Consider the following 16,020-nt stretch of genomic DNA (forward strand, 5'->3'; position numbering starts at 1 on the left):
AAGCAATCAGGTACATTTTTATTTTAAGTAGTGTTTTAATGGCATTATTTCCTAGAAATAAATATGTATAATTTCGTTGGCATTTTTCACATTTAAATTTTAATTAATTAAAAATTTTTTTTTATTATTTTAATTAATTAAAAATTAAAAAAATTCAACTGTAGTGGTTAAATGTGATTTTTAATTAATTACAAAGCAATCAGGTACATTTTTATTTTTAATTATTTCCCAATTAAATTGCTTATTTTTTTGATTTTATTCATAATATTTTTTGCACAAATGTGACATGTGCATGGAAGGTGCAGGGTTGAAATGGTTGGATGCTGCCACATTTCTTGAAAAATGTATGCATATGTTATTTCAATAAGATGTAAAAAAAAAAAAAAATTCAGATACATTTTTTTAAACACAATATGCAACAATTATATGATGCATTAGCTGGATTCTGAAATATAGACCAGGCACCTGAAATGTCATTTTGACCACACCCCTTCCAAAATGGCGAAAACAAACGAGACTAATTTGCAGTTCTTTTGCTGACGGTGATCCAGGTTTCATCCTTTGGCGTCGACACCAGCTCCGATTTGACCTCTGGGACTTGACCTTCCAACCGGTGAAGCTTAAGCCGTCGCACTAACGTGGCGAGCAGGACGGTAGCGACGGTGTAAGCAAACCTAAAAAAATAAAATATTAAATTCAATGAAATGAAATAATGGTGTTATATTTGTAAATAAAGAACCGAGTGAAGCCAATCACGTCGACTGCTATGAAATTAAAGACAAAACCCACAAAGACCTGATGCAGCTTTGAAGTGTTATGTAATTTTTTATTTCATTTATTTAATTTTCCTATTCATAACCCTGAATAAACACGACTGAAACCAATATTATGCAACAAAAAGTGTACCAGAAGAGCGTATTTAAAGGTAAATATTAAAAAAAATAACTTAATTTGTATTTAATATAATTTGACTATTATTGTTTTGTAATTCTATTATTATGTTTATGTAATATAGTCACTTTATTCTTGTAAAATTACAGCTACATTTTTTTCTTAATTTTTTCGTAATTATGACTTTATTCCCACAGTATTTTTTACTTGATTCCCGGAATATTAAAACTTTACACAATGACATTTTTCAATTGTTGTTTTGTTTCCAGTAAATTCTTGATAAAAAAAAAGTGACATATTTTTTTATTTAATATTTCAAATTAATTAATTAAAATATAAATTAAAATTAATTCAATGTTATTTGTCATAATATGACTTAAAAAAATAACTTAATTTGTATTTAATATAATTTGACTATTATTGTTTTGTAATTCTATTATTATGTTTATGTAATATAGTCACTTTATTCTTGTAAAATTACAGCAAAAATTTTTTCTTGTAATTATGACTTTATTCCCACAGCATTTTTTTTACTCGATTCCCGGAATATTAAAACTTTTTCCACAATAACATTTTTCAATTGTTGTTTTGTTTCCAGTAAATTCTCGATTTAAAAAAAGTGACATTTTTGATTTAATATTTTAAATTAATTAATTAAAATATTAATTACAATTAATTACAATTAATTAAATGTTATTTGTCATATTATGACTTAAAAAAAATAACTTAATTTGTATTTGACTATTATTGTTTTGTAATTCTATTATTATGTTTATGTAATATAGTCACTTTATTCTTGTAAAATTACAGCTACATTTTTTTCTTGTAATTATGACTTTATTCCCACAGTATTTTTTTTATTTGATTCCCGGAATATTAAAACTTTTTCTACAATGACATTTTTCAATTGTTGTTTTGTTTCCAGTAAATTCTCGATTTCAAAAAAGTGGGACATATTTTTTATTTAATATTTCAAATTAATTAATTTAAAAATTAATTAAAATTAATTTAATGTTATTTGTCATATTATGACTTTTAAAAAAATAACTTAATTTGTATTTAATATAATTTGACTATTATTGTTTTGTAATTCTATTATTATGTTTATGTAATTTAGTCACTTTATTCTTGTAAAATTACAGCTACATTTTTTTTCTTGTAATTATGACTTTATTCCCACAGTATCTTTTACTTGCTTAATTAATTAAAATATATAATTAAATATATAAATATTATATTATTATTTAAAGATTATATTTAGAATTTTTTCTTATAATTCTGACTTTATTTCCTTAATAATTTCACTTTATTCTTGGAATGTTACTTTTTATTCCAATTTTCCAAAAATGCCACTAAAAACATTTTTTCACTGACATATACTCTTGGAAAATTACAACTTTTTAGATTTAGATTCAAACTTTTAATAATATCTTAATATTTTTACTTCATTCTTTTACATTTACTGCAGATTTTTTCAAAGGTAAAAATGGATCCAGAAAATGCAGTGGTTACCTGAGCTCCGGACACGTCTGATTCCCGGAAAAACCAAGCAGACAGAAACTCTTCCTGGATGACTCGTCCTCAAACCGATTTGGGTCAAATCTGAAAGTTTTAACACAAAAAAAACAATCATAGAAATGCCAATTTGACTGCATGTAGTACATCAGCAAGCAGCGTTATGATTATGAATATTAATATCAAAGACCTGCTTGCGGCGCTCCAACTTTTGGAATCTTGCAGCACGACTCCCAAAGCGTAGATGACGAGGGTCTGATATGTAAACAGAAGGTTGTTATTATGGCCATTTAAACATACAGGCATTCACGGCTCATTTCTGGCGACATCTTGTGGCCAATGTAGAATACTACATTCACAAGTAGGTACTATGACTGTAACACAAAAACTAAAATTTCTTAAAATGTATAAAAGGTAAGTTAAAAATGTGAATGTCATTATATCAAAAACGTGTTTTTTGAGGAATACCTGGAATATGAAATGATAAAAAAATTTAATTATGAAGATATTTCAAGAAAACAACCTGACCGGGTCATTTTTGACCCACTTATGGAAGGTTGGGGTAGTAACACAAAAACTAAAATTTCTTAAAATGTAAGTTAAAAATTTCAATGGCATTATATCAAAAACATGTTTTTTGAGGAATACCTGGAATATGAAATGATAAAAATTTTTCATTATGAATATATTTCAAGAAAACAACCTGACCGGGTCATCTTTGACCCACTTATGGAAGGTTGGGGTAGTAACACAAAAACAAAAATTTCTTAAAATGTATAAAATGTAAGTTAAAAATGTGAATGGAATGATATCAAAAACATGTTTTTTGAGGAATACCTGGAATATGAAATTATAAAAAATTTTAATTACGAAGATATTTCAAGAAAACAACCTGACCGGGTCATTTTTGACCCACTTATGGAAGGTTGGGGTAGTACCACAAAAATTAAAAAATCTTAAAATGTAAGTTAAAAATTTGAATGGCATTATATCAAAAACATGTTTTTTGAGGAATACCTGGAATATGAAATTATAAAAAAATTTAATTATGAAGATATTTCAAGAAAACAACCTGACCGGGTCATTTTTGACCCACTTATGGAAGGTTGGGGTAGTAACACAAAAACTAAAATTTCTTAAAATGTATAAAAGTTAAGTTAAAAATTTCAATGGCATTATATCAAAAACATGTTTTTTGAGGAATACCTAGAACATGAAATGATAAAAAAATTTAATTATGAAGATTTTTCAAGAAACCAACCTGACCGGGTCATTTTTGACCCACTTATGGAAGGTTGGGGTAGTAACACAAAAATTAAAATTTCTTAAAATGTATAAAAATTTGAATGACATTATATCAAAAACATGTTTTTTTGAGGAATACCTGGAATATGAAATGATAAAAACATTTAATTCTGAAGATATTTCAAGAAAACAACCTGACCGGGTCATTTTTGACCCACTTATGGAAGGTTGGGGTAGTAACACAAAACCAAAAATTTCTTAAAATGTATAAAAGGTAAGTTAAAAATTTGAATGGCATTATATCAAAAACATGTTTTTTGAGGAATACCTGGAATATGAAATGACAAAAAATTTTCATTATGAAGATATTTCATGAAAACAACCTGACCGGGTCATTTTTGACCCACTTATGGAAGGTTGGGGTAGTAAAACAAAAACTAAAATTTCTTAAAATGTAAAAAAAGTAAGTTAAAAATGTGAATGGCATTATATCAAAAACATGTTTTTTGAGGAATACCTGGAATATGAAATGATAAAAAAAAATTCATTACGAAGATATTTCAAGAAAATAACCTGACCGGGTCATTTTTGACCCACTTATGGAAGGTCGGGGTAGTAACACAAAAACTAAAATTTCTTAAAATGTATAAAAGGTAGGTTAAAAATTTGAATGGTATGATATCAAAAACATGTTTTTTGAGGAATACCTGGAATATGAAATGATAAAAAAATTTAATTACGAAGATATTTCAAGAAAACAACCTGACCGGGTCATTTTTGACCCACTTTTGGAAGGTTGGGGTAGTAACACAAAAACTAAAATTTCTTAAAATGTATAAAAATTTGAATGGCATTATATCAAAAACATGTTTTTTGAGGAATACCTGGAATATGAAATGATAAAAAAATTTCATTATGAAGATATTTCAAGAAAACAACCTGACCTGGTCATTTTTGACCCACTTATGGAAGGTTGGGGTAGTAACACAAAAACTAAAATTTCTTAAAATGTATAAAAGATAAGTTAAAAATTTCAATGGCATTATATCAAAAACATGTTTTTTGAGGAATACCTAGAACATGAAATGATAAAAAAATTTAATTATGAAGATTTTTCAAGAAAACAACCTGACCGGGTCATTTTTGACCCACTTATGGAAGGTTGGGGTAGTAACACAAAAACTAAAATTTCTTAAAATGTATAAAAGGTAAGTTAAAAATGTGAATGGCATGATATCAAAAACATGTTTTTTGAGGAATACCTGGAATATGAAATGATAAAAAAAATTCATTATGAAGATATTTCAAGAAAACAACCCGACCGGGTCATTTTTGACCCATCTTATCCACTTAGTGGGAATGACATTTTCCCTGTACCTCTTTGGGAATGACATACTGATCCACTTTTCCATCCACTTCCTGAAGTCGGGCGGCAATGGGGGTCAACTTAGCGGTTCTAACCGTCTCATTCAGCACCTGCTGGCAGTATCTGTTCAATAAGACAAACATGACAACATCCATGAGGAGGACATATCTACTAAAAATGTGTCCTTGCTTAAAAACATACTTAAGTTGAGGGATTTTATCCAAAGAAATTGGACCTGAACCCAAAATATGTTCCAGTTCTTGGTACAACGTGTCTTGGACTTCTTCTGACGTGGACAGGAAGTGCACGGCCCAGATACACACTAGCAAATAAGAATGTTTGAAAAGATGGAAGTATTTGTTTTCATCATCATTATATTTTTTTTCATCACTTGCACTCACAGTTGGCGGTGATGACGCATCCGGCCAAAGTGAACACCATGCAGTCCTCCATGATCTGAAACAAACAACACATCGACGCTCCATAATCCCGCTTGCTTTAGGACAAAATCCCGGGATAAGTACTCGCCTGTCGCTCTGTGAGTCCGGATCGAAGCAGGGTGTCCACAAAAACCAGCTGGCTCTGATTGGTTTTTCTCTCCTTGGCTACAGACAGCAGAACTGACTCCATCTCTGACAGAGCTGAAGATACATTCAGGGACATCAGGGACATTCAGTGACTCAGCAGTCTTTGTTTGGATCATCCATTCTACCGAATGATACAGTGCTAGCATTCTAAATCAACATTCTGGAGCCTATCCCAGCTGTCTTCAGGCGAGAGGCGGGGTACACCCTGGACTGGTGGCCAGCCAATCACAGGGCACATATAGACAAACAACCATTCACACTCACATTCATACCTATGGACAATTTGGAGTCGCTAATTAACCTAGCATGTTTTTTTTGGAATGTGGGAGGAAACCGGAGTACCCGGAGAAAACCCACACATGCACGGGGAGAACATGCAAACTCCACACAGAGATGGCCGAGGGTGGAATTGAACCCTGGTCTCCTAGCTGTGAGGCCTGCCCGCTAACCACTCGTCCGCTGTGCAGCTCCATAACGACAAAGAAGCATTCATTCATTCATTTTCTACCGCTTATCCTCACAAGGGTCACGGGGGTGCTGGAGCCTATCCCAGCTGTCTTGGGGCGAGAGGCGGGGTACACCCTGGACTGGTGGCCAGCCAATCACAGGGCACATATAGACAAACAACCATTCACACTCACATTCATACCTATGGACAATTTGGAATCGCTAATTAACCTAGCATGTTTTTGGCAAACTGTGTGGAAAACTCCACACAGGGTGGAATCGAACTCGGGTCTCCTAGCTGTGTGGCCTGCACGCTAACCTCTTGTCCGACCGTGCAGCTCCTCTAGCATGACAGTCTTTCATCAATTTATACATAAAAATAGCTTAAATGCAAATATGCTAACTTTGGCATATTAACAATGCTTGTATGCTAACTGTTAGCAAGGTTATATATAAGTGTATATATAACCTATCTAAGCGGTTAAACATTCAGTTAGCATGCTAACACCTAAAATGAACACACTACGCAAGGTTTGAGTATAGCAAAAAAGCGAACATGTTAGAATGCTAAGAAATAAAAAAAATGCTAGCTGTTGACATGTTAACACCTAGCATGATAGCACTTTGCTAACATGGTAACAGTTAGTTTAGACCAGAAAGTGGTCTTTGTGTACGTTTACACCTGTGGAGAATATATGAAATGCTAACATTAGCTAACACCGAACATGATAAAACAAGTGTTGGTGCAAGTGGGCACGGCGGATGAGTGGTTAGCGCGCAGACCTCACAGCTAGGAGACCAGGGTTCAATTCCACCCTTAGCCATCTCTGTGTGGAGTTTGCATGTTCTCCCCGTGCATGCGTGGGTTTTCTCCGGGTACTCCGGTTTCCTCCCACATTCCAAAAACATGCTAGGTTAATTAGCGACTCCAAATTGTCCATAGGTATGAATGTGAGTGTGAATGGTTGTTTGTCTATATGTGCCCTGTGATTGGCTTTCATAGGTTGCTGGTCAACATTCAGCATTTCTAATATGCTAAAGTTAGCATCTTAGCATTTGAGACATTTTCATAGGTTTAAACTTAAGGAAAAAGCACTGTCATGCTAAGTGTTAGCTTGCTAACTTAGCCATTCTCTCAGGTATTAATTATGTGCACAATATTGTATGACAACTGAGGCAACATTTTTTGAAAACCAAATCCTTAATTGGGTTAGCGTGCAGACCTTACAGCTAGGAGACCCAAGTTCGATTCCACCCTGTGTGGAGTTTGCCACACAGTTTGTCGAAAACATGCTAGGTTAATTAGCGACTCCAAATTGTCCATAGGTATGAATGTGAGTGTGAATGGTTGTTTGTCTATATGTGCCCTGTGATTGGCTGGCCACCAGTCCAGGGTGTACCCCGCCTCTCGCCCCAAAGACAGCTGGGATAGGCTCCAGCACCCCCACGATATAACAGTTAGCATGCAAGCATCGTTAATATGCCAAAGTTAGCATATTTGCATTTAAGCTAATTTTATGTATAAATTGATTAAAGACTGCCATGCTAGAGGGGCTGCATGGCGGACAAGAGGTTAGCGCGTAGGCCACACAGCTAGGAGACCCGAGTTCGATTCCACCCTGTGTGGAGTTTGCCACACAGTTTGCCGAAAACATGCTAGGTTAATTAGCGACTCCAAATTGTCCATAGGTATGAATGTGAGTGTGAATGGTTGTTTGTCTATATGTGCCCTGTGATTGGCTGGCCACCAGTCCAGGGTGTACCCCGCCTCTCGCCCGAAGACAGCTGGGGTAGGCTCCAGCACCCCTGCGACCCTTGTGAGGATAAGCGCAAGAAAATTCATGAATGAATGCTTCTTTGTCATTATGGAGCTGCACAGCGGATGAGTGGTTAGTGGGCAGGCCTCACAGCTAGGAGACCGGGGTTCAATTCCACACTCGGCCATTTCTGTGTGGAATTTGCATGTTCTCCCTGTGCATGCGTGGGTTTTTTCCGGGTACTCCGGTTTCCTCCCACATTCCAAAAACATGCTAGGTTAATTAGCGACTCCAAATTGTCCATAGGTATGAATGTGAGTGTGAATGGTTGTTTGTCTATATGTGCCCTGTGATTGGCTGGCCACCAGTCCAGGGTGTATCATGAAGACCCCCTGCAACCCTTGTGAGGATAAGCGGTCAAAAATGAATGAATGAATCCTTAATTAGATAAACGAGGTTTGCCAACTGTAGTCTGACGTCACTCACCTGTCATATAACGTTCCTTCCTGCTGGAGTTCTTCTCCAGGGAACCATCCAAATAACCTTTCCCAATTTCGGACCAGATCTGCATAGAAGAAAACAAAAAAAAAAAAGTAATCAACAATATTAAACGCATTAAGAACCCAAGATGACACACATCGTTCTCACCGCGTCATGGTTCTTGCGGAAGCGTATGACATCAGCGTCATTTCGAAAGCGCTCACCCAAGGTCAGCTGGGTGACGGTCTTCATGGAGAGACCCAGCAGGTGGGCGCACAGCGGCGTGTGCTGAGCCTCTGCCACCGACGCCCACTTCCCAACAAACTCCTCCACCAGCTGAAAAAAAAAAAACACAAAATAATGGATGAAACGTGTTTCTTTTATGGAGAAAAAAAACATTTTTGGAAAAAGGATTGAAGCCAAACCTTCATCACCAGGGAGAAGTTGTTCTTCAAAGTGTTGTTGATGGCGTTGTCGTACAACTTTTTACGAACGACAGCCTCGCCGACGCCGCCTCCGATTCCTGACTGGTAATTGAGCAGCGACTTGAGCATGGTTTCAAATGAGTCGGCTGTGGAGACCATTTGTACATTTTTATAATATTTAATCATATTAAAACTAATATTAATGTATTAATATTAATTTTAAAATATTAATTAAAAACATTTAGAATTAATTAAAATATTAATTAAAATTAATTAACATTTCTTTGTCATATTATGACTTAAAAAAAATAACTTAATTTGTATTGAATATAATTTGACTATTATTGTTTTGCAATCCTATTATTATGTTTATGTAATATAGTCACTTTATTCTTGTAAAATTACATTTTTTTAAATTAAAAAACTATTTTCCAACTTTCTTCTTCTACATTTTTTTCTTGTAATTATGACTTTATTCCCACAATATTTTTTACTTGATTCACGGAAAATATTAAAACTTTTTCCACAATGACATTTTTCAATTGTTGTTTTGTTTCCAGTAAATTCTCGATTTAAAAAAAGGACATTTTTTTTCTTTAATATGTCAAATTAATTAATTAAAAATATTAATTAAAATGAATTAAATTTATTTTATTTATTATGTATTTATTTATTTATTATATATTTATTTTAAATTTTATTTTATTTGCCATATTATGACTTAAAAAAGTGACATTTTTCCGTTTATATTTCAAATTAATTAATTAAAATATTAATTAAAATTAATTACATGTTATTTGTCATATTATGACTTTAAAAAATAACTTAATTTGTATTGAATATAATTTGACGATTATTGTTTTTCTATTATTATGTTTATGTAATATAGTCACTTTATTCTTGTAAAATTACAGCGTTTTTCGTTTTTTTTTTTTTTTTAATTAAAGTGTCCAACTATTTTCCAACTTTCTTCTTCTAAATTTTTTTCTTGTAAGTATGACTTTATTCCCACAATATTTTTTACTTGATTCCCGGAATATTAAAACTTTTTCCACAATGACATTCACAATTCTTGATTTAAAAAAGTGACATATTTTTTTCTTTAATATTTCAAATTAATTAATTAAAATATTAATTAAAATTTATGTCATATTATGACTTAAAAAATAACTTAATTTGTATTTAATATAATCTGACTATTATTGTTTTGTAATTATATTATTATGTTTATTTAATATTGTGACTTTATTCTTGTAAAATTACAGCTTTTTTCATTTTTTTTAATTAAAGTGTCCAACTATTTCAACCTTCCTCTTATAAATTTTCTTCTTGTAATTATGACTTTATTCCCACAATATTTTTACTTGATTCTCTGAATATTAAAACTTTTTCTGCAATTACATTTTTCAATTGTTGTTTTGTTTCCAGTCATATCTTGATTTTAAAAAGGTGATTTTTTTTTCTTTAACATTTTAACTTAATGCTAAAAATTTACATTATTTTCCCCTATAAATATTATATTATTCCTTAAAAATAATATTTACAATTTGTTATTGTAATTCTGACTTTTTTCTCCTTAATATTTTCACTTTATTCTTAGAATATTAATTTTTTATTCCAATCTAATTTTCCAAAAATGCCACTAAACATTTTTTTCACTGACATATAATCTTGGAAAATTATGACTTTTTTGTTAGATTCAAACTTTTAATAATATCTTAATATTTTGACATCATTCTTTTAAATTTACTGCACCTTTTGTCCCATGTTAGTCGGTAAAGTGTGACGGCACGCTAGCACCTACTCGTGTGGTTGGGGTTGATGTGTTGACGTAGCAGGTTGACGGAGCCCAGGCTGACCACCGGACGTCTTCCAAACCAGAATGAAGCAACGGAGCCAAACTCCTCGTGTAGAGCAACCAAGAATTCATGCAGGCTTCCACGGTTCACGATGTCCTGCAGGTTCCCATCCCTGTCCACGACACAATCGACACGCTCATTCCTTCAGGTACACAACCGAAATATGAAAATGACATAAGACTTCCTTACTTCTCGTCTGTGGGGTTCAAACCTGGGATGCCAGATGCTCTTCTGGATGACTGAAATATGACATGTTGAATGTTTCTATCCATGAAGTCAATTGCCATTTAAATTGGAGACGACATCGGCAACGCATGGTCATTCCATGTATTTTTTTGTATTGTTTTAATAGAATAATAGAATTAATAGAATTAATAGTAATAGAATTAATTTTAGAAAACAAATTGCATGCAGTACAAATTTGACAGAATAAATTTAACAAGATTAGGAAAAAAAAAACAAGATTAGGTGTCTTTATTTTATATTTTACGAGAAACATATAGTATAACATACATTTTTCTTGGATGTACATAAATTATAGTAATAAAATTAATATAAAAAAACATAAAAAAACAAAAATATAATAGAATAAAATTACTGTATTTGACGGTTTGTACTATAAATGTTTTTACAATTAAAATTAAAAAACTATTTAAAAAATTCATACTGTCATATATATTTTTTATATATTTTTTATTTTTTAATATATTTTTATTTTTTATATTTAAAAAGTAAATATGTACATACATGATTGTAATAACATTTATTAAAAATATATATATATATATATATATATATATATATATTTCAAAAAGCTATAAATAAAATAACACATTTTTGATTAGTTAATTTTACTGTAAAAATATACAATATACTATTTTAAAAATTACCCGGCATAAAAGACATGGATATTTTCTGATATGTATTCATCTGTACCCTAACCCTAACCATTTATTTATTTTATATTTATTTTATATTTTACTATATATATACACTAACATACATTTTTCGTGGATGTACATAATGTACATAAATTATAGTAATAAAATTAATATATAAAAACATTAAAAAAACAAAAATATAATAGAAAAATAAGTGTATTTGACTGTTTTTTTACTATAAATGTTTTTACAAGTAAAATTAACAAACTATTTAAAAAATGCATACTATAATATACATTTATATTTAAAAAGTAAATATGTACATACATGATAGTAATAACATTTATAAATATATTTATATTAAAAAAAACTCTAAATAAAATAACACATCTTTGATGAGTTAATTTTACTGTAAAATATACAACAATATACTATTTTTAAAATTACCAGGCATAAAAGACATAGCGGTTTTGCGCATGCGCTAGAATCAGCGGTAGATATTTTCTGATATGGATTCATCTGTATCCTAACCACTTTACATAGAACTAATAGCCAATTCATTAAAAATTCGCTTTATACTGATTCGTATCAAGCCCGTAACCACGCGCATGCGCCAATACCAAAGAGGTACACATTTGACAAGTTGCGTTCATTTATTCCACACCAGGACTTGAGTTTGAGACCCCCTTTTCTCACTATTGTGTGCCAAGCTAATTGCAGGTTCAGTCCTGACGACTGAACTCTTTCCCAATAGCTGCAGTGCCACTGAACGCATCTTCGCCGACGTGAAATGAACACAACATTTTATTTTTCTACGTGGTGCATCTCGATTAACTAGCAAACTAACCCGTCTTGCTAACATTGTGTTTGACGCGTATATAATGTATAAATGTCCCAAACACCAACTCAAAACTGTACGGCTAATAAGCTAACTTAGCTAATTTACTAGCTAACTTACCGGATACAAATAAAGCACGGCGCCGACCAAAAAGACAATAAACGTCACGGCAAAAATAGCAAAATCCAACATGACGGCTCACTTAGTTAGTTTTAGTTTAGTTTGGCAGGAACGATAACTCCCAACTAAAGTCACACTCCACGTCAACACGAATGTAGCGATTTTTCTGTGTTCGATTGGAAGGGCTTCGTGATTGGAAGGGAGGACTAATCGAGCGCAGAGAACATCGATGCTTATTCAGCACTCCCGATGAAAAATTCCGTTTTATTTTATTTTTTAAAAGAAAGCCGACTCTGATTTTGTTGTTGCTTATATTGATATCATACATATATGTGTAAAATACATTTTTAAGTCAAAACATCAATATATTAAATGTTTACACAACTTTATTTATAACCCTAAAATGGAACATATTTTATTACAGTGAAACACAAGTACAAAACATTACACAAAAAAATATAAATTACAGCAATTTGTGTGCCCGAGTGATGTGTCGCAAAGGAGTCGAATCAATTGAACAGCTCTCCTAAATGAACAATTTTATTTGTTTCTTTTGGCTTTTTCCTAATTTTCGGAGTCGTTCGCACTTCCTTTGGGTGACTCTTGCAGCGTTCCGTTGTCCACAGTGATGAGTGAAGCGTCTTCTTGAGCTGTGTGTGTAATGTTGGTACCTGAAAGCCGCATGGTGTCATGGTGGATTCAAGGTCATACAGGAGTTTGGAGAAAACAACGTCCAAGAGACACACGTAATCACGCGTTCATTTCTGACTTGTCGTCCATCTTGGAGGGTTCGAGTTGCATGGCAACCAGATAACCTGAAGAAGAAAACTTCATTTATTGTATTTTGAGACACTACTACTACTACTATGGCTACTACTAACAGTAATAATAATAATTAAAACTGCAAGCAGTGATGAGCGGACTCAAGCACCCTGATGCGGGTACGTGCGCGAGCGGATGGGCGCGCGGACACGTCGTACAAAAAAACGGGGTGATCGAATTAGTCGACACCGGAGGACAAGGCGGGTATGTGGTCACGTCCCGTCTGACGCCCCAAACCTCCATAAAAAAAAATTGCGACGATCGGATCGTGCGGAAGGTACTTGTGGCGCCTACTTCTGGACCGAAAATGGCCGACGCCATCAAAAATGTCCGACTTCCTGTTGGTTTTGCAATATGGGTTCTTGAGACTTTTTTGGTGCGTCCTGTCATGATAGACGTCTCAACCAAATTTCGTAACGATCCGTGAAACTGGTGGCGGGGGCTACTTTTTTTTTTTTTAATTTCAAGGCGGCACGAGAGAGTCAATTTTGTAACATTATATTTGAAACCCATAAAATATCAAATTTTTCGCCAGACCTGATGTGCTCGCCAAATTTGGTGATTTTTCAGGCATGTTAAGGCCCTCAAAATCACGATCATTTTGGGAGAATAATAATAATTAAAACTGCGAGCAGTGATGAGCGGGCTCGAGCACCCCGACGCGGTCGGGGTTACGCGCGGGTCGGGGGTGCGCGCGGGTCGGGGGCGCGCGCGCGACCGGACGGGCGTGCGGACGCGCCGTACGAAAAACCGCGGCGATCGGATAAGCGGTAAGGGAGTTACGGCATTTACAAATTTCCGCCAGGAGGGGGCGACGCCGGCGGCGAGGCGGGTGCGCGGTCACGTCCCGTCCGACGTCCCGAACCGCCATAAAAAAATTCACAACGATCGGACCGTGCGGTAGTTACTTGTGGCGGATATACGTTACCGCCTGTTGGTGGCGCTATACAGTCTATGCGCCCACATGGGAACGGACCAGAGGGTACCCCGAACCACCAGAAAAAAATTTGGGCAGATCCGACCATGTGGGAGGAAGTTACGGCAGATATACATTGCCACCAGTTGGTGGCGCTATAGAGTCTATGGACATGCAGATCCAAAGAGTGGAGGGTGACCCGACCGACCAAAAAGAATTTAGAGACGATCCGAACATGTGGAAGGAAGTTATGGCTATATACATTTCCACAAGTTGGTGGCGCTATAGAGTCTATGTATACACACAGTCATAGACCAGAGGGTACCCCGAACCACCAGAAAAAATTTGGGACTGATCCGACCATGTAGAAGGAAGTTACAGCTGATATACATTTCCACCAGTTGGAGGCGCTATAGCGTATGTACACACATTGTCATAGACCAGAGGGTACCCTGAACCACCAGAAAAAAATTCGGGCAGATCCGACCATGTGGGAGAAAGTTACGGCAGATATACATTTCCACCAGTTGGTGGCGCTATACAGTCTATGTACACACACAATCATAGAGCAGAGGGTACCCCAAACCACCAGAAAAAATTTGGGGCCGATGCGACCATGTGGAAGGAAGTTACAGCTGATATACATTTCCACCAGTTGGTGGCGCTATAGTGTATGTACACACACAGTCATAGACCAGAGGGTACCCCAAACCACCAGAAAAAAATTTGGGCAGATCGGACCAAGTGGGAGGAAGTTACGGCAGATATACATTTTCACCAGTTGGTGGCGCTATAGAGTCTATGTACACACCCAGTCATAGACCGGAGGGTATCCCAAACCACCAGAAAAAATTGGGGGCAGATCCGACCATGTGGAAGGAAGTTACAGCTGATATACATTTCCACCAGTTGTGGCGCTATAGAGTCGATGTACACACACAGTCACAGACTGGAGGGTGACCGAACCCACCCAAAGAAAATTGGAGACGATCCGACCATGTGGAAGGAAGTTACAGGTGATATACATTTCCACCAGTTGGTGGCGCTGTGTTTTGAACATGGGTTCTGGAGCGTTAGGTGCGTCCTGTCATGATAGACGTCTCCACCGAAAATCATAGTGATACGTGCCACGGGTGGCGAGGGATAATGAATTGAAACTTCTAGGTGGCGCTAGTGTGTCAATTTAGATTGGTGTCACATGGGAGCACCACCAGGGCGCTCAGGCCTGGATTCTGACCTTACGTGTAAGATTTCAGCAGCCTGTGACCTTCTGCGGGCAAAATATGAGCCTTCGATGGTCAATGGCGAAGGCTGACCATTCGCCGTGGCCACGCCCACCACATGTGCTTTACACACATCACAGTCCATCGACTGACATCATCAGTCTGTCAGTCAAACTGTGTATTGACTTTGATGTACATTGCTTCAAGGCAAGGCCAGACACCAGGCAGGGCCAGATAAGGTAAAAGTTAAAATTAAAGTAAAAGTTTGGTGGCGTGCCACGCCCACATCCTAAGTAGCAGCCCAAAATCCTTCGCAATTTAACGTGGGCCATCCGTCTAGTGTCCGTTGATGCTACAACGGACTCATTCGGTCAAACCCCCTAGGAGGAGTTCGTCGAGATACATCCTCCCCCAAATGGCCGCCGCCACCTAAAATGGCCGACTTCCTGTTGGTTTTTGAACATGGGTTCTTGAGACTTTTTTGTGCGTCCTGTCACGAGTGATGTCTCCTCCGAAAATCATGCCCATACGTGCAACGGGAGGCGAGGGATAATTATTTTAAAACTTGTAGGTGGCGCTAGTGAGTCAATTTGGCTTGGTTTCAAATGGGGGCCCCACCAGGGCCCTCAGGCCTGGAATCTGCCCCCC

General features: G+C 35.4%; 2 protein-coding genes across 4 annotated transcripts in view; both read right to left on the reverse strand.

The window, feature by feature from the left end:
• Nucleotides 1-137: 137 nt before the first annotated feature.
• Nucleotides 138-12,610, reverse strand: LOC131104859 (cytochrome P450 20A1). The gene is made up of 13 exons (XM_058052462.1): nucleotides 12,412-12,610; nucleotides 10,762-10,811; nucleotides 10,518-10,684; nucleotides 8,714-8,859; nucleotides 8,457-8,624; nucleotides 8,295-8,373; nucleotides 5,546-5,658; nucleotides 5,419-5,473; nucleotides 5,219-5,339; nucleotides 5,029-5,140; nucleotides 2,597-2,661; nucleotides 2,404-2,493; nucleotides 138-674 (listed from the first exon to the last, which is right to left on the reverse strand). The coding sequence occupies exons 1-13, from the start codon at nucleotides 12,481-12,483 to the stop codon at nucleotides 518-520; spliced, it is 1,395 nt and encodes a 464-aa protein (XP_057908445.1). The 5' UTR covers nucleotides 12,484-12,610; the 3' UTR covers nucleotides 138-517.
• A 186-nt stretch (nucleotides 12,611-12,796) lies between these two features.
• Nucleotides 12,797-16,020, reverse strand: part of LOC131104860 (transmembrane protein 237B-like) — a 17,449-nt gene continuing 14,225 nt past the window's right edge. The window contains exon 12 of one of the 3 annotated variants that reach the window (XM_058052465.1): nucleotides 12,797-13,226. In XM_058052465.1, the coding sequence (XP_057908448.1) occupies nucleotides 13,162-13,226 (65 nt within the window). In that variant the 3' untranslated portion in view covers nucleotides 12,797-13,161. The remainder of the gene's footprint in view (nucleotides 13,227-16,020) is intronic. The other 2 variants (XM_058052463.1, XM_058052464.1) reach the window with 2 other exon arrangements.

Source organism: Doryrhamphus excisus, chromosome 16 (assembly GCF_030265055.1).
Source record: "Doryrhamphus excisus isolate RoL2022-K1 chromosome 16, RoL_Dexc_1.0, whole genome shotgun sequence".
Taxonomy (NCBI): Eukaryota; Metazoa; Chordata; class Actinopteri; order Syngnathiformes; family Syngnathidae; genus Doryrhamphus; species Doryrhamphus excisus.

Bases quoted from the DNA above. Each gene is read 5' to 3' on its own strand.
- LOC131104859 (XM_058052462.1), bottom strand. From the start codon at position 12,483: ATGTTGGATTTTGCTATTTTTGCCGTGACGTTTATTGTCTTTTTGGTC. The intron at 10,685-10,761 runs GTAAGGAAGTCT...TGTCGTGGACAG, and splicing joins TTGAACCCCACAGACGAGAA to GGATGGGAACCTGCAGGACA. The intron at 675-2,403 runs GTAACCACTGCA...TTATTTTTTTAG, and splicing joins CAGACGTGTCCGGAGCTCAG to GTTTGCTTACACCGTCGCTA.